General features: G+C 48.4%; 1 protein-coding gene across 3 annotated transcripts in view; it reads left to right on the top strand.

Annotated features, from left to right (window-relative positions):
• The window catches only part of SLC39A11 (solute carrier family 39 member 11), a 340,276-nt gene that overhangs the window by 5,171 nt on the left and 308,882 nt on the right, over positions 1 to 26,223 (top strand). For all 3 annotated transcript variants that reach the window (XM_007073449.3, XM_007073448.3, XM_042966406.1), the window contains exon 3: positions 3,255 to 3,293. In XM_007073449.3, coding sequence (XP_007073511.1) covers positions 3,255 to 3,293 — 39 coding nt within the window. The remainder of the gene's footprint in view (positions 1 to 3,254; positions 3,294 to 26,223) is intronic.

Below are 26,223 nucleotides of genomic sequence, written 5' to 3'. Positions count from 1 at the left end.
GAGGTCTGCGTCGCCCCCGGGCGTGCTGCCCTGCTAAGGGCTGAGTGAACGGCAGCACGACGGTGGATGGGGCCCCAGAGCCCCGTGTGGCCCGGGCCAACGCTCTGGGGGCACTTTGGGAGGAAACAGGTGACTTCCCTTCTTCACCGAGGTGCCCCCTTCTGCTGTGGAGCCTCAGAGCCCCTAATTTGTCTCGTGTTGCTATAATCACCGAGGTCAGTAGGAGAAATTGCTGAAGACTTCTGTGTGGAGGCACGTTCCCCATGAACGTCACCACGTTTGGTGATTCACTAGAAGGACCCACAGCACCCAGAATATAGTTGTACTCATGGCTAAGGTTTAACATTGAAAGGATCAGCAGGAGAAGGATATAGGCGGAGTCTGGGGACATCCGGGCACAGGCCTTTGATGCTCCCTGCCTCCTGTGAGGGGCCCAACGAGGGCGTTCCTTCCCCCAGCAAGGAAAACGCAGTTAACACACGCGTGATGTGTCCGCCCGGGGCACCCTGTGGAGCCTCAGCCCCAAGGATTGTACCAGGGGTGCTCATGAAGGCAGTGCATGCTGCCGAAATTCCAGACTTGCAGAAGGAAAGCAGGTGTCCTGCATCCACGACCTTGTCTGGAAACCAGCATAGGCACCTTGACCCACCCTTACCAGGGAATGGAGGGGGCAGTTCAAGCACCACGTTCCCAGAAGCCAGCCAAGGAGCAGCCTTGCAAGCAGGACCTTGCAAAGGTAGCAGGCGTGGGTGGGCTACAGGCACCCTTTCTGCACAGGCGGATTGCATGAAAAGTGGAGGGAGGCACGGCGTTGGGAGGCAAAGGTGGCCAGAGACAGGAGTTCACAGAGATGTGCTCTGGTCCCCACAGCACACCTCAGCTTCCATTCGGCTAAGATGGGGGCCGCAGTGAGGGTCACCTGGGATAGTAGACACGCGGACGCTGCCCTCCTCCGTTGCTCTCAAACGTCTCTTCCCTCAAGGGCGCCTGGATGGCTCAGTTGGTTAAATGTCCGACTTTGGCTCAGGTCGTGATCTCACGGTTCGTGAGTTCGAGCCCCGCGTTGGGCACTGTGCCGGCATCTCGGAACCTGGGGCCTGCTTCAAATTCTGTGTCTCCCTCTCTCTCTGCTCTTCCCCCTCTCATGCTCTCTTTTTCTTTCAAAAATAGATAGACATTAAAAAAAATTAAAAAAAAGTTTCGCTCAAAATTTGTTTTCTTGCTTTAAAATATATTTTAATTGTAGGAAACTCATAACGTATGAAAAAGCTTAAAGAAATAATAAAAAAGGTGCTTCTCAGAAAAAAAAAAACTCCAAGCCCTGAACCTGTTCATCCAGAGTTCAGTTATATTCGCGTATACATTAACTTACCCGTATCTGTTTCTTTACATGACAGGGATCAAATTTTATGCAATATTTTACAACTAGTTTTCCTCACTTGGTATCATAAACATTCTTCCTACATCCCTAAATGCTTTTTTGATTATTTTGATCACTTCGGTTACTTAACTGGGCGTGTAATATTCTGTTGTCAGGATGGTCTGCAGTTTATGTAGCCCTTCCCCAACTGTTACGTCTTTTCTCCTAATGTCTTTAGAAATACTTTTGTGATGAACATAAACCTTTGAGCACCTAGCTGATTAGTTCCTTGAAGTAAATGTCTGAAAGTGGAAAAACTTAAGAAGTATAATTTTTCTCCTTTCAGGATCCAGATGAATGCTGATAGAATAATTTTTTTACCTGACTTCTTTATTAGATCTGTCTGGTTTCATTAAATTATTTGGTTGGCCAACTTTGCTTATGTCATGGCACGCCTAGAGGAAAATGTCATTTGTATGGCTTCCTGGGGTCAAAACTTTCCGTCCACCTCCAGCCGCTCAGAGGTGGGAGAGGGCTGAGCAGTTGGGGTAATCACCTCAACCAGCCTGTAACGTATTCACGGGGCTATAGATTCTGTTCCTAACTTAGACTACAAAGTTAAACAAGTATTTTTAAATGGAAATATAAAATGCATATAGAAAAGTGCACATTTTATTTTTATTTTTTTAACATTTATTTTTGAGAGAGAGAGCGAGCGAGCACGCACGCGTGCAAGTGGGGAGGGGCAGAGAGGAGGACAGAGGATCCAAAGCAGGCTCTGTGCTGACAGCAGCGAGCCCGACGTGGGGCTTGAACTCACGAACCATGAGAACCTGAGCCGAAGTCGACGTTCCACCGACTGAGCCTCCCAGGTGCCTCAAAAAGCGCCCATTTTATAAGTGTGCAGCTTGGTGATTTTTCACGATCGCCTATAAAACTAGTACCCAGGTCAAGAACTAGAACAGCACCAGCCCCACAGCAGCCTTTCAGGATCCTTAATCCCTACCCTCCATCCCCAGCCTCCACTGCCAAGAGCAATCCCTCTCCTAGCCTGTGCCCGCAGAGATTAGTTTTCTCTGTTTCCGTACATTATATAAATGGAGTAATCATACGGTATGCGCTCTTCTGCGTCTGGCTGATTCCACTCTGCTTATTTTCCAGTTTCCCCATGCCCCTGCCTGATGATGGGCTCCATTCATGCATATGTCATGTGTGTTCTCATTGCCGTGTGGTATTCTGTTGTGTGAATACATCCTAATTGTTGCATCCATGCTACTGTTGGTGGGGCGTTCGGGTAGTTTCTAGTTTTGGCTCTCACAAGTACTGCTGTTGAGAGCTTCTCTGGACACGTGTTCGGTGAGTCCAAGTAGGCATTCCTGTTAGGCGATGATTTCACTACTCAGGGGTAGCACTGCTGGGTCGTAGGGTATGTTCATTTCCAGTTCGCTCGATGCTGCCAGTTCGTTTTCCAAAGTGGCTGTGCCATTTTGTCCCTCCACCTGCAGCGTGGGAGAGTTTTGCTTGGTCCCCATGGTCCCTACCAACACTTATCAATTTCCATCTTTTAGGCCAGCTACTTACTAAAGGTTTACAGTTATCATTCACAGGAGAGCCAGGTAAAAGACAACACGTGGGTCAATGGAAGCCAAGCACCACTGAAAAAAAAACTCTGATTGGCTGTGGGATGGATGGAAGGTTAAAAAAAAAAAAAAAAAAACTTCCCCCTGGTTCTTGGCCTATTTGATAAAGGTTCCAATCCAGGCTTCTAGCTGGACAGGTTGACAAACTTAGGCACGGGCCAGTCTTTATTCGTGCGGCTCTCTTAGATCATATGGTTTCCTCTTATCCCCAGACTCATCCCTCAGACTCTGAAACATCTTGTTTATATTTTCAGAGGCGGATCTTGGATGGAAGTCTTGGCTTTGCTGCAGGGGTAAGTAGTGTGTCAGTAGGAGCGATGTAAAACGGAGACATGCTTATTCTAACATTTCTGTGCCAAGGGGGTATTTCCAGTCTCTCTTCCTGCCACCTAGATGCATCTCTCTGGTCTCCAGGTGCTAATGGCCCCTTCGTATCTCTGCCCCTACTTACCGTCGAGCTTACTGAAATGCTCCCACCTCTCAGGGAGAGAGGCCTGCTTGTAGGGCAGCTGTCTCAGGACTTGTGAAATGAGGTGGTTTTTAGGAAGGGCCTCCACGGCGCTAGTTAAATATCTTTTCTCTCTTTTCCTTCCCTTTAAAAGCCCTTTTTTTATTGACATCTCCAAACATGTTAAATAAAGTGGAGAGAATCCCAGGTAGCCATCATTCAGCTTCAAGCATTACCGATGTTTTGCTAATTACATTTCTGCTGACTTCCCCCAACCTTCTTGAGAGGTTGGAATATTTTGTTAAAGCGAATCCAAGACATCGTGGAAGTTCACCCGAAAGTTAAATCCCCATCTCTAACCGGATGGCTTGTTTCGTTTTGTTTTTTTTACAACATAATCCCCTCATCACACTTACCCAAATTAGCAACTCCTTGCTGTAAGTAACCTAACAGCAGATTTTCTCCCATTTTTTTCTTAAAAAAAAATTTTTTTTTGATGTTTTTATTTTATTTTTGAGACACAGAGCACGAGCTGGGGATGGGCAGAGAGGGGAAACAAAGCGCACTCTGGCGCTCACAGCAGAGAGCCTGAACCCACTTGCCTTAACATCATGACCCAAGCCAAAGTCGGACGCCTGGCCCACCGAGCCACCCAGGCGCCCCTCCTCCAGTTTTTCAAAGGGGTCATGGGATCAGCAGCTGAGCAAGATTTTCATATCGATTATATCTTTTAAGTGCCTTTTATTCTTAACAACCCTTTTTTTTTTTTTCTCACTCCAGTAATTTGTTGGAGACACTGGGTCTTTTATATCCGTAGAGTGTCCCACATGGTGAATTTGGCTGATGGCTTCCTCGGTGGGGGGCTGTGTACCTTGCTCGCCGGTTCCCCGATCTGCTGTGAGCCGGGCGTTAGAGCCTGGGGTTTGGGGAGTTCAGGGCCCGCTTCCCAGGCACGCATATACCGTGGTGGGATGTTCCGGTTGTGTTCGTCACACCGGAAGTCCCGTACCACGTGGTTTTCTCTTCCGGGTGATCAGGATTTGGTTCCTTTGCCGCCTTTTTACTGGGATCTGCAAAAACTGGCCTGGGGGTGGGGTCTCCCAGAGGTCACTTAAGTCAGCAGCCGTCAGACTGGGGTCCGTGTACCTTCCAGGGCACACAGAGGCCCTCCCGGTGGTGAACGGAGAGTGTTCACGAAATCCGTTTCCAGGTCCTCAGCGGCCACAGGCTGTCTTTCCTGAAACCCACTCTGGTGAGGACACCCTGGCAGGCCGAGGTGCTCCTTGCCCGAGTCCCCTTCCGCATTTGCCCTCTCCCACTTTACAAGATAGACGCACTCTTGCCATACTACCCTGTCCCTAGGTGGCAAAATCTCCATGCGTAAATGGGGGAACGCTTGCGATGTTGGTGCTGGAGTGGAGAAAGTGAGGCCTCTAATCACTGATCCCTGGGCATAAATCCTTAAGTGGTTCAGACATGTCTCGCCCTTTGACTGTGGATCTAATCAAATTGTTTGCAGAGCGATGCTTAAAAACCATTTTGGGATTTGGGGCCTGTAACTTGGATAAAATTCAGAGAACAAAATGACATTATTGTAACAAAGTATCTATTTTCTCCATCCTTTTCTTTATGCGAACACATTTCCTCTTTGCTTATGTTTAAAAAAGAAAGAAAAAGGCAAGAAAAATAGAAACAAAATTGATTCCCAACTCTTAATCTAGTGATGACCACTTAATATTTGTCCATGGATGTATGAGTGAATGGAAGAAACAAGGCGGGGGGGCTCATCCATGAAAATACACATTTCCAAAAAAATTTTATTTTTTAGTGTTTAGTCATTGTAAAACAGTGTATTACATTTTTGTTGTTAGAAATCTGTTCTCTACCACTAATCATTTTAATGGTAACTCAATCTGGGAAATTGTTACTTAAGCAGTTAGAGCCCTAAGTTCGCGTGAATTTTCCTAAAAATTAAATTAAAATGTATATAGACATTTATATTACAAAGAAGTAGGATAAATAAATCATTAATAGACTTTCTAGTGTAAAACAGAAGTTGCTTTAGGGTAAAATTCTGTGGGGAAAGAGAATTGAAATTTTAGCCTGGGAGAAAAAGTAATGATGTAAGTTTTGGGACTTTTCAAGAAGAGTTCGCTTTTTTGTGTGTTTAGGATGTAGCCTGTGAACAGAAGAGTACGTAAAACATGAACATACAGTTTATATATACATGTTTATATATATATTTTAAGAGGATAAAATATTTGTCCGTGGCTATAGGAATGAATCACTAGAGTAAGAGTGGGAATCAAATCCCTATGCTGTTTAGATCCCAGTGGATATAATTAATTGACTGATGAAACAGAAATCAATATTTATATGCCGGAAATGACTTTGCACCTCTTGAAATTCAAGATGAAAACCTTTTAAATGTTAACTTTAAAAGGAGTGAGGGTGTACCTAGTTTTTCAAAAATTCTTCTAGGGGTTACATAGATACAGAATTTGAAGAACTCTGTTCTGTACTGTCTTTCTGCTTTTGACTAGGCATTTGTGTCTCCTGTTCTAGGTGGCTCTTTTAGGGCAAAAGCCACTGTAAGGTTTATATAGCAAAAAGCAAAAAACAAAATGAAACAAGAAAGGGAACAAACAAGGAAAAGCAGAGACTAATAGTCTTCAGGACATGTAAGAATAAATTTGGGAGCATAATGAAACATGAACATTTTAGATGTAATTTCCCCTCCCCCCCGAAAAAAAATCATCAGGCCACTCTTTTGTGGTCATTTAAGTATGAGGATCTAAAATAAAATAGTTTTACTTCCGTTTTTTAATGTAGTTGTTAAAAAAAAAAGAGAGATTCTAAAAATTATTTACGTGTGTGTGCTTTTTTCTTTTATTTTTAAAGAAAATAGGATTTACTTTTCTGAAATTGACCTTGAGCTAGTTCCACAGAAGGAACTTCTGGAAAGTCACCAGATGCATGGAGGAAAGTAAAAGTGTGCTGTGGGAGACCGTTGAGACTCAAAACTCAGGAAATACCAGTGGCCTTGGTGACTAGTAGTGGGTTCTCATAAATGCTTCCCCAAACTAGGGAGAAGGCAGTAGAGCCCAGGTGGCCTGAGCTGTAATAACCACTTGTACTAATCATAGGAATAATTTGTATTTAACACAGCCATTCTGTTGGCTAGGACAGTAGTTCTCAACTGGGGGGCGGTTTTACCCCCCGCTGCAGGGGGACATTTGGCATGTTCAGTTGTGACAACTGATATCTAGCGGGTAGGGGCTAGGGATGTTGCTAAACACCTTCCAGTGCACAGGACAGCCCCCTTCTTCCCCCCCCCTCCCCCCCCCAAAGAATTACCCAGCCCAAAACGTCCGTGGTGCCATAGCAAGAAATCCCGGTCCAGAGCATTTTGATGTATCCTCTCTGGTCACAGAGTGGAATGTATAAAAATACAGATGTATTAGAAGTTAAAAAAAGAAGAAGAAGAAAATCATCCTGCCTCCCCCCCTCCCCGCCCCTTGCTTCTCAGAGGTCACTGCTGTTAACCATGAGCAGCTCCTTGGAGAACTGTTTATTATGCACGTACAAAGTATCGGCATAAACATGCCACAGGGCTTGCTAGCCTTCAGCATGGCTCTGAGATGCTTTGAGTAAATACCTTGAAAAGGGAAAGCCAGCCATCAGTCGGTTGACTGGGGTCCCATTGTACTTTGCACAGATGTAACATGTTTTCAGATCAGTGGGATACATTTATGCATGTGCTGTATGTTCATTGACACCCGTCTCTGCTTTAATGCTGCAGTGATGTATCTATACAATATATAATTGTGCACCGAGAAAGGAGATTCCTGGGACAAAGGACGTGGTGTTTTAAATGTGCTTAGCGGTATATTTCACAGGTGGTTTTTTCCCTCATTAGCAGGGCCTTGGAAGCATTAATCAGTTCTCCTTAAATGACTCTTCAGAGAATCCCATTTGCCTTCTGCCGCTGCCCCCCCCCCCCCAACTCCTGACTCCTAAAAAAGGTTTAGACTCTTTTAAGTCTTTCATAATCGTTGTCTTTTTCTTAGTACCCATGTCGGCCGTCATGTTTTGCCTGAGGTGTGAACCTAATGGGGAGAAATTTTACCGTTAAAAAAAAAAAGGCAGAAAAAGAAACCTAGAGCATTACAGCATTAAAGCCGGAAGAGTTTTACAACTTAAAAAAAAATTTTTTTTTAATGTTTATCTATTTTTGAGAGAGACAGAGAGAGATAGGGTGAGCGGGGGAGGGACAGAAAGAGAGGGAGACACAGAACCTGAAACAGGCTCCAGGCTCCGAGATATCAGCACAGAGCCCGATGGGGGCTCGAACTCTCGAACTGTGAGGTCATGACCTGAGCCGAAGTCGGGATGCTTAACCGACTGAGCCTCTCAGGCGCCCCAAAGCTGGGAGAGATTGTAGATGGTTATAATAGCTAATATTTATTGCACCTTTGTTGTTTACAAGGTGCTCTGCTGAGCACTTTGTGTCGACCATCTAATTTAATTTTCATAACGACTCCATGAGGTATGTAGCATCTACTATTATTTACTGCCACTTTACAGCTGAGGAAATAGGCATAGCAAGTGTAAATGAATTGTTCCGGATCTCCCACGGTGAGCAGAGGCAGGATTTGAACACACAGTCTGACTCCAGAGCTTTCCCTCTTAAACCACAGTGCCTCCTGGCTGATGTCTGGTCCAGTTGCCCCCCATGTAGAGGCAGGAAACAAATGCAGAGAGAAGAAATGACTTCTCTAGAATCGGAAATCACTAGGTAGGGGCAGAGCTAGGACCAAACTCGGCTGAGAAGTCAGGAGCTGCTGACATTTAGCTGTGTGACCTTGGGCAAGCTCCTTAGTGTTCCCGGACCTCAGTTGACTCTGCTCAGTTGACTGACATTGGGCTTGATGGTTTGTTAAGGGCTTCTTGGTTCTGTCCAGTTAAAGAGGCGGGTTCTAGCATGGGTTAGTGTATATCCTTTTCTCGTAAGGCAATTGGGAAGCGTTCGTTCCACTTCACCTGTTCACTCACTCACTCACTTGTTCGATGGCGAATTTACACATGCAGTTGAATATCTTTTCGTCCGAATTGAGATGAGCAGTCATCGTCCCGAAAGGTAAACGTTTGGGGGAATTCGAAGAGGCCAAAACATCAAGGGTCACCATTCACCATTTTAATTTTCTTTGCTCTGGTTTTGATGTCTCTTTGGTGAGGTTGATACTCACCAGTAATCTCTGAATCAGTGTACATCCTCTCTCAAGGAAGACGCGCTTGTGTGGAATAAACAGGACCAGGAACCTGCAGAAGAGAAAGGCAGCCTACCAATCAAGAAGCTTGCTTATAGGCATGAAGAGGCAATTTAATATGTATTCTTTAATCCCATGGGGAGCTGGGTTCCCATGAAAGGCACGGTTTTCTTAAGGAGGGTTTGGCTGAGTCTGTTTTTGTGCAGAACATGGTGAATAATATCTCCAAATAACTGGCTCCCTGTTGGAAGTTAGTGATGCTCTCCGGTGATGGCCTCAGAGTCTGGAGGGACGAGGGTGACCAGCTGTTCTCCATTTCCATGGCGAAATGGATGAGCAGAATGGACTCAGTAGCATGAGGGACTCAGGGAGATTTCAGCCAGAGGCAGTGGAAAAGTGACCCGAGCCACAGTCAGATGCTTGACTGACTGCACCACCCCGGTGGTGGTGATGTTTGTCCGTTTGAGGGCTGAGACTGTCCTCAGCCAAGAAGTGACGAGGTGTACTGGGTTGGCTTGATGGGACTTGGAGCCGTCTGCCCCGGGGGTCTCATGTGACCGGCTAACTGTGGCATGGTGTGTGGAGAAAAGGGGGCGGGGGGAAGGGCGCCTGTCTAAGCAGGACCATTCACAGCCTCCCTCCAGGTTCTGTCACAATTGGCAAGGGGCCACCTGCCGCTTCTTGCCTCCTCTGCCTCTTGCACGGGAATGCCGCAGGACACTGGCGCTCAATCTCGCAACCGAGGGCTTTGGACCCTTAAGGTTTGTGTGAAAAGCATTTTATTTGTAAAGGTCTCCCATGGCCAGTTTACAATGGGAAAACTTCTCTGTCTCCGCCGAATGTTTTCAAACCTTGCGAGGCACAAGCAGCAGACGCTGAATGCACCGTGGGGGGCAAGCCTGACTTCCGGCTCGGTGCTCCTGGACCCCAAACCGTAGCGGTTCTGCTGGGCACGAAAGCGATGTGGTGACAGCTGTGTCCCCTGGCCCTCCCCTCATCTTCCGTGACATGTGCCGGCGGGATCAGGGCCTTCCTTCCTGACACATCCGGACCCTGACTCCAGGGGTGGCCGGGTGAGAGAGGAAGAAAGGAGAAAAGGGAAGAAGAACACCCAGGAAGGAGACAGACCATCACTATTATTATTCGTGTGTCTTTCCTTTTCAATTTCATGCTTCAGATCTCCAGTGTCGTTATAAACAGTGTGGGGGAGGAAATGATACACGTTACCTCCCATCTGCACTGACATCTAGGTGGAAGAACCCACGTGTATTGTCTCGTCCTGCTAAGCAGCTGGCCCGTGTGGCTCTGGGGCCTGCCCAGAGTCGCCTGGATGGTTACCTCGCTTCCCTGCCTCGCCCGTCCTCTCTCCCTGCCTTTCCCGGGTGCTCAGGCTGTCTGTCCTCTCGTGGCCTGGGCACCTCTGCTTCCCCCTTGTTTCCTCTTCCTTTCCTTGCAGGCCTGGGCCCTGCAGGGATTGGGGCCAGGGCGTTCTCCTTGGGGAATACCTGCTCCTCTTTGTCTGGGGCATCCTTCCCTGTTCCGTGAAGGGGAGGGGGGAGGGTATGCAAGTGACCAGCAGCTTAAAAAAGGGCTTTGAGATTCCGTTTCAGTAGTCAGATGTGAGCGCTCCAAAGGCAGTAGCTCTTACACATCTCCCTGCAGGAGCAGGTAAACGTGTGATAGATATTCCTTAAGATGACTGGCTCAGTTTCACTCATTCAGTCATTCATGCATTCATTCATTCAGCATTTATGGAGGATCTGTTGTATTTCCAGGCACTGTGCCGAGTGCTAAGGATTTGAAGGGGTGATAGGAGGTGGTCTCTGTCTTTAAGGAGGTTACGATCTAGTTCTAGTGGAGAGGTGGGCACCCTGCCTGTTTTTGTCGGCAGAGATTTATTGGCACCCACCACGCCTGTCTCTTTGCATACTGTCTGCGGGGCTCGTGCATCATAATGCAGAGTGAGGAATTGCTCAAGGACCACATCGCCTGCAAACCCTGAAGTATTCACCGTCTGGCCCTTTGCAGAAGTTTGCCGACCCCTGATTTAGTGTTTACGGTGGGGTTTTCTGAGGCCTGTTGCAGTACAAACAGCCCGAGCAGGCGTCCGCAGCTCTGTGCTGTGAGGGGCTCGGGCTGGTGGTCTCAGAACGTCCCTGAAATGTCTGGTGTTCCTGAGCAGGTGATTTCCTGGGGGAGCTAGGTTTTGCGGGGCGGCGGCGGGGGGGGGGGTTCCTCCCCAAGGAGTCCTGGCCTTGGCTCATTAAATCGATGCTGCTGCTGCCCCTTTGCTGGGGTGGGCCTTTGAAGAATCTTCAGGGGATAGCTTTGCAGGGCAGCACGGTGAATTATGTGGACCACTTTGCTCTCATCTTGTCACATAAGGCACACTGTGTTAGGACAGATGGCCAAGGACAAAAATGTGCCCTTTGAGATTGTGAATGAAAACTAGGTTTCCCAGCTCAAATCAACCTCAAGCTGGCAACCGTCCTCAGCATCCGTGGTCTGGCAGAGTGAGCTCACTTGGCCTCACATCCTCGGCAATTTAGTCCCAAGGAGCTTCTCTCTGGCTTTGGAGAAATTCCCTTCGTTCTGATGCAGCGGTTCTACTCAGGCTGCATGATAGAATCCTCTGGAAAGATTTAAAAAGCCCAGTGGCCTGGACACACCCTGGACTAACTATGTCTAAATCTCTGGGGCTGGGATAAGGCTTCAGTGGTTTCTCGAGCTCCCCGGGTGATCACAGCAGTGAGGACCCAGTCCGAATGGGGATGACGGTTTAATGAAGGATGGGCTGGTGTTTGGAAACAGCAGACTCCCTCCAGAGGCTCCAGGTAGCTGTGGGGCTACGAGTCTGGCTGAGCCCGCGTGTGGGGCTGGGGCCGTGGTTACAGGGGCGCTGGGTGTGGAGGATGGGGCCTCGGAACCCGGACCGGGGGGCCCAGGGGGAGGCTGCTGCCTGGCGGTCCACTGTGTGCCTGGCGGATTGACTTTGATACCAGCCTGAGTTGGGAGGGGACAGATGTACTCACACGTAGGTTTCCCAGTTGGTTAGGTGATACTGGTGTCCCAGCTGCCGGAATGAGAACTCTGGGCTCCCCGACACATGCAAAAGAAAGACGAGAGGCAGGATCTTTGCGGCTTGGAGAACTTGAATGTGAGCTTAAATTCTCACCCGACGCACAGTCTTTGTTGGATCGCACGCTGTGTCTGAAAAAATCTCAGTATGGGCAGGGCCTTCCGGGAGTCATCTAAGGCATCCCTGTGCCATCAGACAGGGCAATGTTTTGCTTAATCCAGACAGATGGTGGGGATGGGGCTTGTTCCCAAAGACTTTTATGAAGCAAGTCTCTGCTTTTTTTTTTTTTTTGTAACCTAATTGAGTGTTTAGCTAGCTTGTTAGAAACTTACCTAATCTAAATGTCTTCTGCAATTTAAATAAGAGAGAGTAGCTGACATCATCTTTCTTTGGCATCTTAGCACAAATCACATTACAAAGCATTTGTTTAGGGTCAGTTCTTTTGCAAGCTACTCCAAGTACAAGGGGTCAAAGTCAATCTTGGTTAAGTCTTGTCCTGTGGCCTTAGCGTGCCAAGACCAAATCTCTACACGTATTATTAACACAAGTGCTTTGTGCAAGGCCTGCCTTTGTGCAAGGATTGCTGTTGATTGCTTTTTAGTGGTGGCTCACTCACAGGAGGGGAGAAGAGCCGGTCATCAAAGCTTTGCCAAGGGCCTGTGCAGTTTTAGCGATGGCTCAGACATGTGTTCTGTTTGCAGAAGAACTATTTATTTTCTTCCTTCCTTAGGGAGTGGCTGCCCGGAAGGTGGGAGCAGGGAGAGGATGGGCCTCAGGCCAATCCATCCACCATTTAGTGAGCACCTACTGTGTGGAAGGCATTGTGGGGGTACGTCAAGAAGCAAGATATAATCCCTCCCTGCAAGAGGCTAAGGCCGGCTGGGTTCCTGCAACCACGAGACAGGTCGGCATGTGGTTGTAGGAGGGTAATGTGTGCAAGGTGACAGGAAGCCTGGGGACAGGGAGGAATTAGGGAGGACTGCTTCAAGGATGAAAATGAAATTGGAAGAATATGTAGTTTGAGGATGGGCACGGAACGGGGAGGAAATGAATTCTGGGCAGAAAGAAGAGCATACTGGAAGCACGGGCATGGAAAACACAGGACTGTTTGGTGAAGGAATGGCGATTGGTTTGGCTGGAAGCTGGTGGCCGCAAGGTAGGTTGGGCCTGGATGTAAACAACCTGGGGCCCCGCGGAGGAGGGTTTGCGCTCTGTTCTCTAGATTGGTGGGGAGACCCTGGAGCTTTGGGGGAGGGGAGGTGACCAGAGTTGTAATTTCAGGAAGTGGGTTCTCTTGGAAGCAGATAGCACGGCCCATAGGGAGCAGATAGCACGGCCGCGGGAGGCAGGTTGGAGGCTCTTATGTTACTTTAGGTGGACTCCTGGACTCCTTAGAGGCCTTGAATCAGGCAGAGGCAGGGGAGTTGGGAAGGGAGAGACAAAGGTCGGGCCTGCCGGAGAACTGGGGACTTGGCGGTCCTTTGATTGCGAAGGTAGCCAAAGAAGTTCAGGCCCATCACAGGTACCGTGTTCCTGGGGCTCCTTCCCCTGGGGCAGTCAGGGAATTTGGTATCACCTCCTGGCTTATGGGCTGAGGGGGGGGGGGGCTCTACCAGAAACAGGGAGGTGGAGTTTATATCAAGCTTTTCTCTTTTGAGTGGGTTTGTACTTAGGAATCTGTGTGGCTGGATGGTCTCCATGGCAACCAGCCACCTACACCTAGCTGTACTGATGGTGATGCTTCCTTCTGCTCACCGTGCTTTTGACTGAGAGTCACTGAGACACCCCCCCCCCCCCCCCAATAGTGGCTTAAACAAGAAAGACTCCTCTCATGAAGAAGAAATCCAGAGACTGTGGCTGGGAAGGTAGATCCATGGAGTCCCGAGGGATCCAGGCTCCTTTTCTACTTGGTGCTTTGCCCCAGAGGGAGGCACTTGCCTTTCTGGCCCAAGGTGGCTGCTGGAGCTCAGGGCATCACAGCTGCCTCCAGGCAGCAAAATGTCAGCCGGGAGGGAGATTCCCTGTAAGTCTTGCCTGACGGCTCCACTTGTAAGTCATTAGCCAGAACTTACCGGAAGACCCCATCTGCCTGCAAGGAAGGCCAGGACACCCGGTCTTTCAGCCATGCTGCAGTGTGGCCAGCTAAACAGTGGGATTGTGTTCCTAAAGGAGGTGGGAGAATGGAAACTGCAGCAGGCAATTAGCACCCTCGGCCACACAGCCCATCACGGAGAGAACGTTGAGCATTGATGCTATTATTGATTTGCCTTCCCTGTGTTCATTTTGTATGTGGTTGTTCTTTCAAGTGAACTGGGTTATTTTTTTCTTTAGTTTCTTTCAAAACGGGGGAGTAAAAACATGAACTTGGCAAGAAATTCAAGTAGCACAAAGGGCATGCAGTAAAACATAAGTCCCTCCATGTCTGTCATCAGCCAGGGCTTTGGAGGCCACGAATGACGGAAAACCTAACTCAGTCTGGCAAAGGACTGATGAAGGAAATGTGTTGGCCCGTGCATTTAAAATACCAGGCACAGAACTGACCTTGGATAATACTGCCAGACTCTTTAGATCCAAGGACATCACTGGGGTCTGGGTTTCTCCGTCTCCTGGTCCTGTTTTTCCCTGTGTCTCCACTTTTGGGTAATGTATTGACATCCTCTCAGACTCACGTCTGTGGGGAGGAGGAGCCCTTCTCCCCCAGCTTTAATGGTCCTTGGAATTGAGTTTCATGGGCAGGAAGTGACGGGCCTCACTTGGGTTGTGTCCTCTTCCCCGGGCCCGAATTCCTGTTGCCATGGGGATGCGGTGTGTTAATTGGCCAGGCCTGGGCCACATGCCCACACCTACTGGCCTCTTCCTGTTCCCAGTAGGTAAAATGCAGAGACTAAAATTGATGAACAAGGAGGGGAGAGATGGTTCTTCTGAAGCAGAATGGAGGTATCCTTGCCCAAGTAGGTGTGATGGAGATTGGGTGGTCAACGTGCAGCAAACGTGCCCACGTTCTTCAAGATCCAGCAAGCATCACCCACACTTCTTGTGCCAGTTAGAAACCACCCGAAAACATGGTGGCTTAAGTCAACAGCACTTTATCACTTCTTCTGCTTCTGGATCGACTGGACTCAGCTGGGTGGTTCTTCTGGTCTTTCCTGGTGTCACTCATGGGGTCGGGGCATCTGGTGGCTCGGTGGGGCTGCAGGGTATAGGAGGACTTCACTCACAGGTCTGTGGAGACTCACAGACCTGTCGTCTGGTCTCTGTCACGCACAGTGGCTCATGGGTCAGTGGTGCAGGTGGAAACTGTAAGGCCTGTGGAGGCCTGGCCTCAGGAACGTACACAAAATCACTGGTCGTGTTTTATTGGCCAAAGCAAGTTGCAAGGCCGCCCAGATCCAGGGGGCGGGGAAATACTCCCTGGTCCTTGGTGACCACAACCTGCAAAGTATCATGGCTCTGTGCTACTCTCTACCTCCTCGCTTTGCAGAGGTGATGTCTGTCGACAGTCTACCCTTCCAGGATCCATAGTCCCTTTTTGTTGCCGGGTGCCATCTTGTCATTTCTAGAAGTCCCGAGACCTCTCTCCTGGGTCTCCCTTTGTCCTGTTTTCTCCATCCTGCTTCTCAGCTTCTCTTTGGGTGTCACTCTCACCCAGTGGGAGGAAATTCTGTCTTTCTAGGGTTCCATTCCATTCACAAACGAACACACAAGGAAGGAGTCTGAAGACCCAGTGAAACTTGATTCATGCTCTGGGGGCAGGAGAGAAACAGAGCTTTTACAGGCCCAGATTAGTCATAGGTGTTCTGGTCTCCTGAGAGGAAGGAATTTGGGCTAAATTCTTAGGACAAGAGCCCCACTGTTCTGGAAGCAAGAATTAGCCGTTGGGTGAGGTGACATTCTGTGGCTAACAGTAATGTAATCGGTCTGGAATCTTTTCATATGGGGGACACATGACCTTTTGAGAGTGGGTGTGTGTCCACACTGTGGAATTGGAAGGACCCGGGAGAAATACCAGTTCTTACATTCCATGCTTCAGCATTGTTTGGTTTCGTTAACCTGTATGACTTTGATTTTTTTTTAAAGTTTATTTATTTTGAGAAAAGGGAGGAGGGGCAGAGAGAGGACGTGGGACAGGGGGCTGAGAGAGAGAGAATCCCAAGCAGGCTCCTCACTGCCAGCCAGGAGCCTGATGTGGGGCTCGAACCTACGAACCACAAGATCATGACCTGAGCTAGAGTCTGACACTTAACTGACTAAGCCACCCAGGCGCCCCTGATTTTTTTTCTTTAAAAAAAAAATTTTTTTTTTTTAACATTTATTTATTTCTGAGACAGAGAGAGACAGAGCATGAACAGGGGAAGGTCAGAGAGAGAGGGAGACACAAAATCCGAAGCGGGCTCCAGGCTCCGAGCTGTCAGCACAGACGAGGGGCTCGAACTCACGAACTGTGAGATCATGACCCGAAGTTGGACACCTAACCGACTGAACCACCCAGGCGCCTCTTTTTTCCTTTTTTTTTAAAGGTCAAAAACTTCCCTTTCAAATTCAGGCATCAGTCTTATTCCCTCTTTGCAGGGGAATCTCTGCGTCATTTTGTGAACATAATTTAAAATATAAAGAGCATATTGCTGAGGGCAGGGTGGTGGAGTGAACGAACGTCCATCCTGGTGTTTCTCTGATGGGCGTGTGGGCTGAGCGGCAGGACAGTTGCCGAACTGTGGATTTATCCCTCTTCTCACTCCCCCACTGCCCCCAAGCGTGGTGAGTGCAAGGAGACCAGAGAAGCTATAATCAGAGGCTGAGGACGCTCACTCTTGCCTTCTCCCAGGGCCCCTTGGAGAGGTTTGTCAGCCTCTGGCTCTCCTTCCACGATGCCTCCCATCCCAAGGAATCGGACCTCAGGAGTGCCTCCGTCATACCTCCGCTTTCCGAGGCGAGAGGAGCCTTCTTGGGCAGCTGATCCTGCTCGGTGATAAACAGTGCTGGGCTCACACAGGGAGTCGGGAGCCCTGGGTCGCTTTTCTAGCTGAGCTGTTTACAGTCCCTGTGATTAGCAGCAAGTCTTGTAACCTCTGGGCATCTCATGGCTCCACCGAGACTGAAATCCTTCCCCTCCTACCTCGTGCAGAGAGTGGAAGGGAAAATCAGGGCATGATGGTTTAATGCCTCTGTGCCCTCTGGAGCAGAGCGAGAACAAACTACCAGAGAGGCAGCCGCCTTACTAGCTTGCTGGTGGATGCTGCTCTTTGCTGTCCGGGTGCCCTGGCTTTTAATCCCACATCTGACTTTGGCTCGGGGCCACGATGAGCTGTTTCCCCACGCTTCGCCGAGCAGCGGTGGGAATAGAACCGTCAGGCCCGATGGAGAGTCAGCTCCAGGAGGATTGTGCGTTTGACAAGCCAGTGAAGGGAAATGGAAGCCTTCACACTCACCTGTGCAGATTTTTTTTCTTTTTTTCTTTTTTTCTTTTGGGAGCGTTTCTTTGGAAACGTCTTAACTTTCTGAAGCCCTGGTCTTCTTGTGAAGAAATCAACCACGACAGCCCTGGGGCTAAGTGAGTTAGTGTTCCAGGAGGATAGAAGGGAAAACAAAAACAAAAACGTATCTATTAAACGCATAAGCGAGGGGAAAATGGGTTAGTATTGTATCGAAGAAGGAGGAAGGGACCCGGAATCGTTGCCTGTGCAAAAGCGTTAAGTAGATTACCCGTCTGGATTTGCGGAACCCTTTGTAATTATGCATGGAGAGGTCTGTGGGGTGGGGTGTGTCCATGAGCTGGCTGCGGGGAGCACTTACATCTTACGGGCTCGTGAGTCCCAAATATTATCATCTGACAATGGTTTATTGCTTTATACTTTTCAAAGCATTTCCCCATCCATTACCTCATCCGACCCTCATAATAATCCTGTAGCTGTAGGCTTTCTTTTTTGCAAATAATAGATGAAGGGTGTGCCGTATCTCATGCTGGACTTTTCCGTGTGACCTGTTCCTGGGGTGCTGGGGGCAGTGGGGAAGAGAAGGGAGCCTCCAGTACCCCCCTGAGATCCCGCCAAGGTGTGCCAAGCACTGGGGGTAAAACAGAAAACAAAACAACCCCAAATTCCTGCTCTCATGGGACTGCCGTTCTGGCAGAGAGAGTCACAGGCTACACTCTACGCTAAAACATATGGGATGTCAGACAGAGGTGAGTGTGAATGGGAACAATAAAGGAAAGGAGGAGGATGGATACTGGGAGTCATGACTATTGCAGTTTTAAAAAGAATCAATCAGTGAAGATGCTAAGGAGGTGTTCCCGATGTGTGGAAGGCTCTCAGTCAATTCTTTTGACGTATTGAACAAATAAACAAAGGCTCAAATGGATGGATGGATGGGTAGGCGGGTGGATGGATGCACAGATTGTGGGTGGATGGGTGAGTGGATGATGGATGGATAGACAGAAGAGGAAGGATGGGTCCTACCGCCGCCTGCCCCCGCCCCCCACTCCCTGCCTCCAGAGACCTGTGCTTCCTTCAGGAGCCTTACTGTGCCTAACTATTTTTATATTCCCTTGCCCCATTTCATGCATCAATGTGGTGCACCCTAAGTGGGACCTCACCTCATGTAAGACCCTGGTGAGGATGAGCCCCTCCCTGCTGGAGAGAACCAGCATCCCACTGGTTAGGAATAGGAGGGCTCCTGGTTCTGTGCAGGTTGGGTTGGGAGGTAAATTGTTGCTAACTGGTCAAGGGAGAATTTGCCTCTCGTTTACTCCAACTCAGCCTTGTCATCATGGACCTCATGTCCTAAGTCCTGGGAGCTTGCCTGCTCTGTCTTTCTGGGAGCCTGGTCTCTTCCACATCCTTGGCATGGAGACTTTGCCCCTCGAGGAATTGAGTGTCTCATTTTCCCCTTCTTAATTTCCTAACCCCTATCCAAGATGGCACTTAGTGCTCCTTGGCAAGCGTTTGTAGCTCTCTGCTTATTCTGTATGGTCCTTATCTCTAGATCCTAACTGCTTGTTCATTTCTCTTTCCTTAGTCCCAGACTGGAGGCACCTGGAAGGCAGGGGCTGTCCTTTTCACTGTTGAAACTTTGTCCCTAGTACAGAAACTCCAACATGGTTGGCACTAAAAAAAATATGTTTTTTTAGTGTATATTATTTTTGAGAGAGAGAGAGAGAGAGAGAGAGAGAGGGAGAGTGCACGAATGGGGGAGATGTAGAGAGAGGGGACAGAGGATCCAAAGCGGGTTTTGTGCTGACAGCGGAGAGCCAGATGCAGGGCTCAAAGTTATGAACCCTGAGATCGTGACCTGAGCCGAAGTCAGATGCTCAAACGACTGACCCACCCAGGCTCTCCAGCACTCAAAAATATTTTTAATATAAGCATTGAATGAGTGTGGTGAGTGCATTAAAGGTTTTCCTTGGGGTTGGCTGCCTTTAGGGCCAGCCCAGTTTCTCCAGACCTTCTGTGTGCACTGATGTACATCTCTGGAACATCAGGATGAAATCTCAAAATAGACGAGAAACCCTACCCTCTGGGTCTATAAGGAAATCGGTCTTTCTGATCCTTCCAACGAAGGAAGAAATTAATTGAATGTAAACTCATTACATCTCTGAAGCACTTTGAAAATTTCCCCATAATTTAATTACAGTGAACTTCTCAGGATGTAGTCATGCCAGGAAATGTCTCAAACTGTCAGTGGCGTGGGGTGAGGTAAGGGCAGGGGGGCATTGGGTACTGCGGGTGGGGCCTTATTTCTAGAGGATATGTGCTTTGGTATTATAACGAGCTATGGAGTCACCCTGGTTCAGTTTGATCCTGGTTTCTCTAATTAGTTGTGTGAGCTGGGACTTTGTAAGCCTCAATTTCCTCATCTGTAAAACAGGTTATAACAGTGCTGTCTCCTTTACGGGGTTGTTGCACACACGAAATGAGTCAAAATATTTGAAGCTCTTAGCACAGTGATGGTCACGTAGTAAATCTTGATTCGTATTATCCTCTGTCAGGGGAAACGGGTGGAGGACACACATGGAATGTGAAATTAGTAGAAGTTAGTGAACTTGGATATCAAGGTTTGGATCAGCTTTCTTTCAATATGTGACTCTCACATTACTGAGCATCCCTTAATCGCCCGCAGTTGATTATCTTACCTGTGCACACTCCTTCCTCCTTTCTTCCTGGCAGCACCGTCTTGGATGCTTTCTTTGTTCACGTATAACTTAAAAAAAAAAAAAAAAGGGATCATACCGGACATAATGTTTAAAAGCATGTTCTAGGGTGCTTGGGTGGCTCAGTCGGTTAAGCGTCCGACTTTGGCTCAGGTCATGATCTCACAGTTAATGGGTTTCAGCCCCGCATCGGGCTCTGTGCTGATGGCTCAGAGCCTGGAACCTGCTTCAAGTTCTGTGTCTCTCTCTCTCTCTCTTTCTCTTTGCTCCTCTCTGCCCCCTCAGAAATAAAATAAAAAAACATTAAAGTTTTTTTTAAAGCACGTTCTTTCACTTCATGTATCCTGAACTTTTTTCATATTCTCTTGGATCACAAGAACTGCCCATGTTTGTTTTCACTTTTGATTGAGGTATGATGAAAACACACCCAACTGCACGCAGTGACTGGGACATTTTTAACCAATGACCTGTTGCTCATTGCAGTTGGACTTGAGGCTTTGAATCGTTGTTTACTTTTATCAGGGCAATAGATGTACGCGACTAGGAAGAGCAAATGTTCGTAAAAGGCTTATAAAGAAAAGGACAGCATTCCCTCCCCTGCCTCCACGGCCCCTTCTCTTTCCTAAAAGTGATTGCTTTTGTCTGTTTCTTGAGAAATTTTCCCTCATATTTCTAAACAAATCTATTCTGCAATTTTTTTTTTTTTTTGATTGGGAAACCGGTACCCTTCAGTCTGGTCATTGTTCTTTTTAGGTATCTTTAATAGTTTCCCCTGCTGGCCCTGTGTTCTCTCTCGATTAATCTTACTAGTTGGCCGTGGGGCCTCCTGGATGAACCTCTCGTTTTCCTCTCTTCTCTATTTTATAATCTCTCTGCTGTTTTGTTCTGCACGGTGGGAAGTTTCATGGACCTTCAACTCCATAAAAGGAGCAAATGTTTTTTGTTGGTGTTTTCATAGTTTCGGTTTCTGAAAACTTTCTTGTTCTCCTTGTTTTTGTTTTTGTTTTGTTTGTTTTTTCTTTTCCTTCCAGCACCCTGTCCTTTTCAATGTTGTCTCCTTGAATTCCCAGGGTTCTCTCTAAGAGCCTTCTTTCTTCCTGTTTGGTTCTTGGGGTCGCCCGCGGGAGCACTGGGGGCATGCATTTAAAGGCAGCCTCCAGGGGCTCCTGGCTGGCTCAGTAGGTGGAGCCTGTGACTCTTGATCTCGGGGTTGTGAGTTCGAGCCCCACATTGGGCATAGAGCTTACTTAATAAAAAAATAAGAATAAAATCAGTTTCCAGCTGGGTAAAGAAACCGTGCCTCGTAGTAGTACCAGCCAACATTTCGAGTGCCTCTCAGTAGTCCTTGCAACAGCCGGATGAGCGAGGGGCTGCTACTCCAGTCTTGCAGATGACAAGGCTGGGGCTTACGGAGGGGGATGGGACATGCCCAGGCCCTGTTGGGATTTGCCCTCAAGTCTGTGTGATTCTCGAGCCCTTGCCCTAAGCCTGGCGGTACACGTTTCCCTGAGTTTTCTTTGATTACAGGGGAGGTTAAACATCTCATTAGTTCCTTGCACCCTTGGGCATTTCTTTGGTGACGAGCCAGTGATTTACAGCCCTTGCCCCGTTTATGTCTCTAAGTTGTTATTTGCACTGGGGCTTCTGCAATCAGGCTTGAGTCTCCCCCCTGATGCTAGTCCTCTCTGCACCTGCCACCTGTATACAGCAGCTTCCACCCCAGCCCAGGCCACCGGATGCCACTGTGGGCTCGTCGCGGTCTCCTTGTCTGGGACGTGCACTGATCCGCCCCTGCAGATCTCTAGCCGGTCACCTGATGGGCACCTCGCACTTGACAAGTTCAACCCAGGGCTCTCGACCGCCTTATTTCACTTCCTTCCCCATCCTGTGTTCCACATGTGCTCTCCCCTAGGTCTCCCCTCTCGGTCAAGGGCACCACCTTCCGTGAAGCTGCAGGGGCCCCAAACCGGGATGTCGCCTTGATTCCCATCTGCGCTAGGTTGTGTGGTGTCCCCCTGCCCCCTCTCCGTCCCAGTCTCTGTCCGCCTAGAACCTGTGGGTGTGGCTTTATTAGGAAATAGGGTCTTTGCAAATGTAATCAAGTTGAGATCATGCTGAATTAGGGTAAGCCCCAAATCCCATGTGACTGGTGTCCTTACGGGAAGAGACAAATATGGACACGGGCTTAGAGACCCATGGGGAGAAGATGGCCATGTGATGGGAATGAATGTCTACAACCCAAGGCATGCCGAGGATGGCTCACAGCCCCGGAGGCCAGAAGAGGCAAGGAAGGTTTCTTCTCTAGGGGCTTCAGAGGGACCATGGCCTTGCAGAGTCTTTGATTTTGGATCCATAGGCTCCAGAACCACGAGAGAATACAGCTCTGTTGTTTCCAAGTCCCTTGGTTTGTGGCGTGTGGCTAGGCAGCCGCAGGAGACCCCTACGCTCTCTGTCACATGACCCTGCCTCATCCATTCCACCGACAAGCCCTGTCTCTCCCTCCAGAATACAGCCCAGACGTGCCCATCATTCTTCACCATCTGGTCTGCACTGTGGTCATCTCACAGGTGTGCCAGAGTGGCCTCTCTGGCTCTCTGCCACTGCTCCCGCCTCCCCGCCACCCTGTGTCTACACCCCTTCATCCACTGCAGCCTGTGTGAGCTTCTGTAAATGCACATTTCAGCTCCATTGCATCTGCCGCAGAGTTAAATCCTAGCTGCCCCACGATCTGCGAGGACCCTGCCCTTCTCTCTCTTCTCTGGTACCCCTCCCTGCCTCGGTCACTATGCCTGAGTCTTCTTTTCTGTCCTTAAACTTGTTCTGATCTCAGGAACGTGTTCCCTTTACTTGGAATTGAATATCGGCCCCTCTGATCATTCAGATCTCGTCTCAAATGTCCCCTCCCCAAAGAAGCCTTCCCTGACCACCCACGCAAAATAACTCCTCCCCGTCAGTGTCTGTCTCAGGGCAATGTTTTATTTCCTCTGTGTCATCCACTGTTCTCCGAATCTCTTATTTGTTTTCTTGGGTATTGTTTGTTGGCTCTTCCCAGAGAGGAATCTCCTCCTGGGCAGAGTGTGCCTGTCTTGTGTATTACAGCCCTCAGTGCCCCACTCGTTAACTGTTCCCTGAATTAATTAATGCTGCCCCCAGAATTGTCTTCCTAAATCATATTTGAGATCCTTTCCCCTGCCCCTGAAGTTCTCCGTGGTTTCCTGTTTCTTACTGAATAAAGTTTAAACGTCTTGGCACGGCATTCCCGGCTCTCCTGGCCTGTTCCCATCTCCTTCCCGTGCTTCTCCCTATATGTGTGCTCTGCCTTGACCTTTGCTGTTGCTTGAACCTGCCCTACCACTCCTGGAATGCTGAGTTTCTGCTCTGATTTCCCAGCCCCAACCCGGCTTGGCTTTTCGGGTTGCACTCACCCTGTGGTGCAGTGCTCTTTGTAGCCAGTCTTCCCAGGATCCCTCCGTGTGGACCTCCTTGGGTGCAATGCCTTTGGCCTCATGGTGTGTCGTCTTCTGCCACCTTCTCTCCCAGCTCCCTGCTCACTGTCTCCCACAAATGTGAGGCACAGTTCTTTGTGCACACAGGCCCGTGAGCACAAACGGACGCATCTCCATGTGTTATTGAAGTGGATTAAAACTTCGTGGGGCACCTGGGTGGCTCAGTCGGTTGAGTGACCGACTTCGGCTCAGGTCGTGATCTCGCGGGCTGTGAGCTCGAGCCCCGCGTTGGGCTCTGGGCGACAGCTTGGAGCCTGGAGCCTGGAGCCTGCTTCGGATTCTGTGTCTCCCTCGCTCTCTGCCTCTCCCCCGCTCATGCTCTTTCTCTCTCTCTCTCTGTCAAAAATAAATAAACGTTTAAAAAAAATAAAAAACAACTTCGTGATCTGGTGGCAAGGTTGAGGCTACTCTGGCTGCTGGGGACGCCTCCCCTTTGTCATGTGTTTTACATATGGGTACACAGCACATGCTTCGTGCTTACACGTGTTGTATTATGCACCTGCAGACACGTGTCTATGCAGTTTTCAGGATGGGTAAATTGGGCTTCTGTCCCTAGGAACCCCAGAGTTTAGATCATAAGGCTTTGATTTAAACTCTTCTCTCAAATCCTTTGCTCTCAAAATAGTAAAAATGGAGTCATATAATGAGCATTCTAACGCTTAGTATTTATAGAGTTTTTAGGCCAGTTTTTGTGCTAAGCATTTAACATGCATTATTGCATTAATCCTTGTAGCAGTTATAGGAGATAAGCCCCACCTCAGGGACGGTGTTATGCTCTAGAGCAGGGACTCAAGAGCCACAGTGACTGGATTCGAATCTTGGCTCTGCCAGTTACTAACTGCATGCCCTTGTCAATTACTTAAGTGCTCCGTGCCTCAGTTTCCCCAAATGTGGAATAGGGATAATAATAGCACCTAAATTTTTAAATTTTTTTTTAATGTTTATTTCTGAGAGAGAGAGAGAGACAGACAGACAAAGTGCAAGTGGGGGATGGGCAGAGAGAGGGAGACACAGAATCTGAAACAGGCTCCAGCTTCTGAGCTGTCAGCACAGAGCCCGATGCGGGGCTCGAACTCACAAACCGCAAGATCATGACCTGAGCCAAAGTCGGACACTTAACAGACTGAGCCACCCAGGTGCCCCCTAAATTTTTAAAAGAATATATTCATTTGTTTATTTTTGAGAGGGAGGGGACGGGCAGAGGGAGAGGGGAGACTGAATCCCAGGGAGGCTCCATCCTGTCAGCACAGAGCCTGTTGCGGAGCTTGATCCCACAAACTGTGAGATCATGTCCTGAGCTGAAATCAAGAGTCAGTTGCTTAACTGACTGAGCCACCCAGGTGCCCCCCAATAGTATCTAACTTTAAAAAAATCGTTTTATATGTTTATTTTTTTTGAGAGAGAGAGAACATGAGCAGGGGAGGGGCAAAGAGAGAGGGAGACACAGAATCCAAGCAGGTTCCAGGTTCCGAGCTGTTAAGACTATTAACTTTTTTAAAAATTTTTTTTAAAAAATGTTTTTATTTATTTTTGAGACAGAGAGAGACAGAGCACGAGCAGGGGAGGGGCAGAGAGAGGGGGAGACACAGAATCCAAGCAGGTTCCAGGTTCCGAGCTGTTAAGACTATTAACTTTTTTAAAAATTTTTTTTAAAAAATGTTTTTATTTATTTTTGAGACAGAGAGAGACAGAGCACGAGCAGGGGAGGGGCAGAGAGAGGGGGAGACACAGAATCCAAGCAGGTTCCAGGCTCCGAGCTGTTAAGACTATTAACTTTTTAAAAAAATTTTTTTGAAAAATGTTTTTATTTATTTTTGAGACAGAGAGAGACAGAGCACGAGCAGGGGAGGGGCAGAGAGAGGGGGAGACAGAATCTGAAGCGGGCTCCAGGCTCTGAGCTGTCAGCACAGAGCCCGACACGGGGCTCGAACCCACAGACTGAGATCATGACCTGAGCCGAAGTCAGACCCTTAACAGACTGAGCCCCCCAGGTGCCATTATGGTCCCTAACTTTTCACCTGAGGAGGATTACAAAGGTTCCTGGGGCGGAGTCAGTCTATCTATAAATGTTGTTATGATCGATTCCATTTTACGTATGAGGGTCACTATTCCACTATTATTTCTGTTTTCTGTGTGAAGACATAGGAGCCCTGGAGAGATGAATCTCTTCCCCAGGTCTCCCAGGCTGGGAGCTTAGGTTTCAATCAGGAAGTCCGACTCCACAGTCATGCCTTCTGTCCATTATGCCGCACTGCCTTTCACCAAGAGGGAGGAAGAGGGGAAAAGAATGGGCCGGTGGGGCTAGCCAAGGTTGCCAGACCACATACACATCCCTACGTGAATTTGAATACCAGATAAATAAGAATTCTTTCATATGAGTGTGTCCCAAATGAAAAAAAAAATTCACTGTTTACCTGAAACTCAGATTTGCCTGGGTACCCCATATTTTGGTTTGCTAAATCAGGCAACCTAATGGGGGGGCTCTTTCATTCTTCAGTCCCTTCCTTAAGATTGTGTCCCACCATTCCTGACCTTCTCTCCATTTCCCTAGGGTCGCTGCCACCATACTGATGCGGGGGTCCTTTGCACCCCCCAAGTGAGTTAGGGCAGGAAACGCGGAGAACCCATGTCGGCCTGAGTGGTAAAAATGAAATGTGATCTTCTTTGCAATAAACCCTGGCATCTTTCCTTCTTGACCATGAAGATTGTGTCCCTAAGCCTCGCTGCTAATTTTCTTTGAGCCAGGAGAGGGGCACAGAGCCAGTGGCATAGTGGTT

This window comes from Panthera tigris, chromosome E1 (genome assembly GCF_018350195.1).
Source record: "Panthera tigris isolate Pti1 chromosome E1, P.tigris_Pti1_mat1.1, whole genome shotgun sequence".
In the NCBI taxonomy this organism is placed as follows: Eukaryota; Metazoa; Chordata; class Mammalia; order Carnivora; family Felidae; genus Panthera; species Panthera tigris.
The sequence above is the reverse complement of the archived record's forward strand: the minus strand, read 5'-3'. Positions and strand labels throughout refer to the sequence as shown.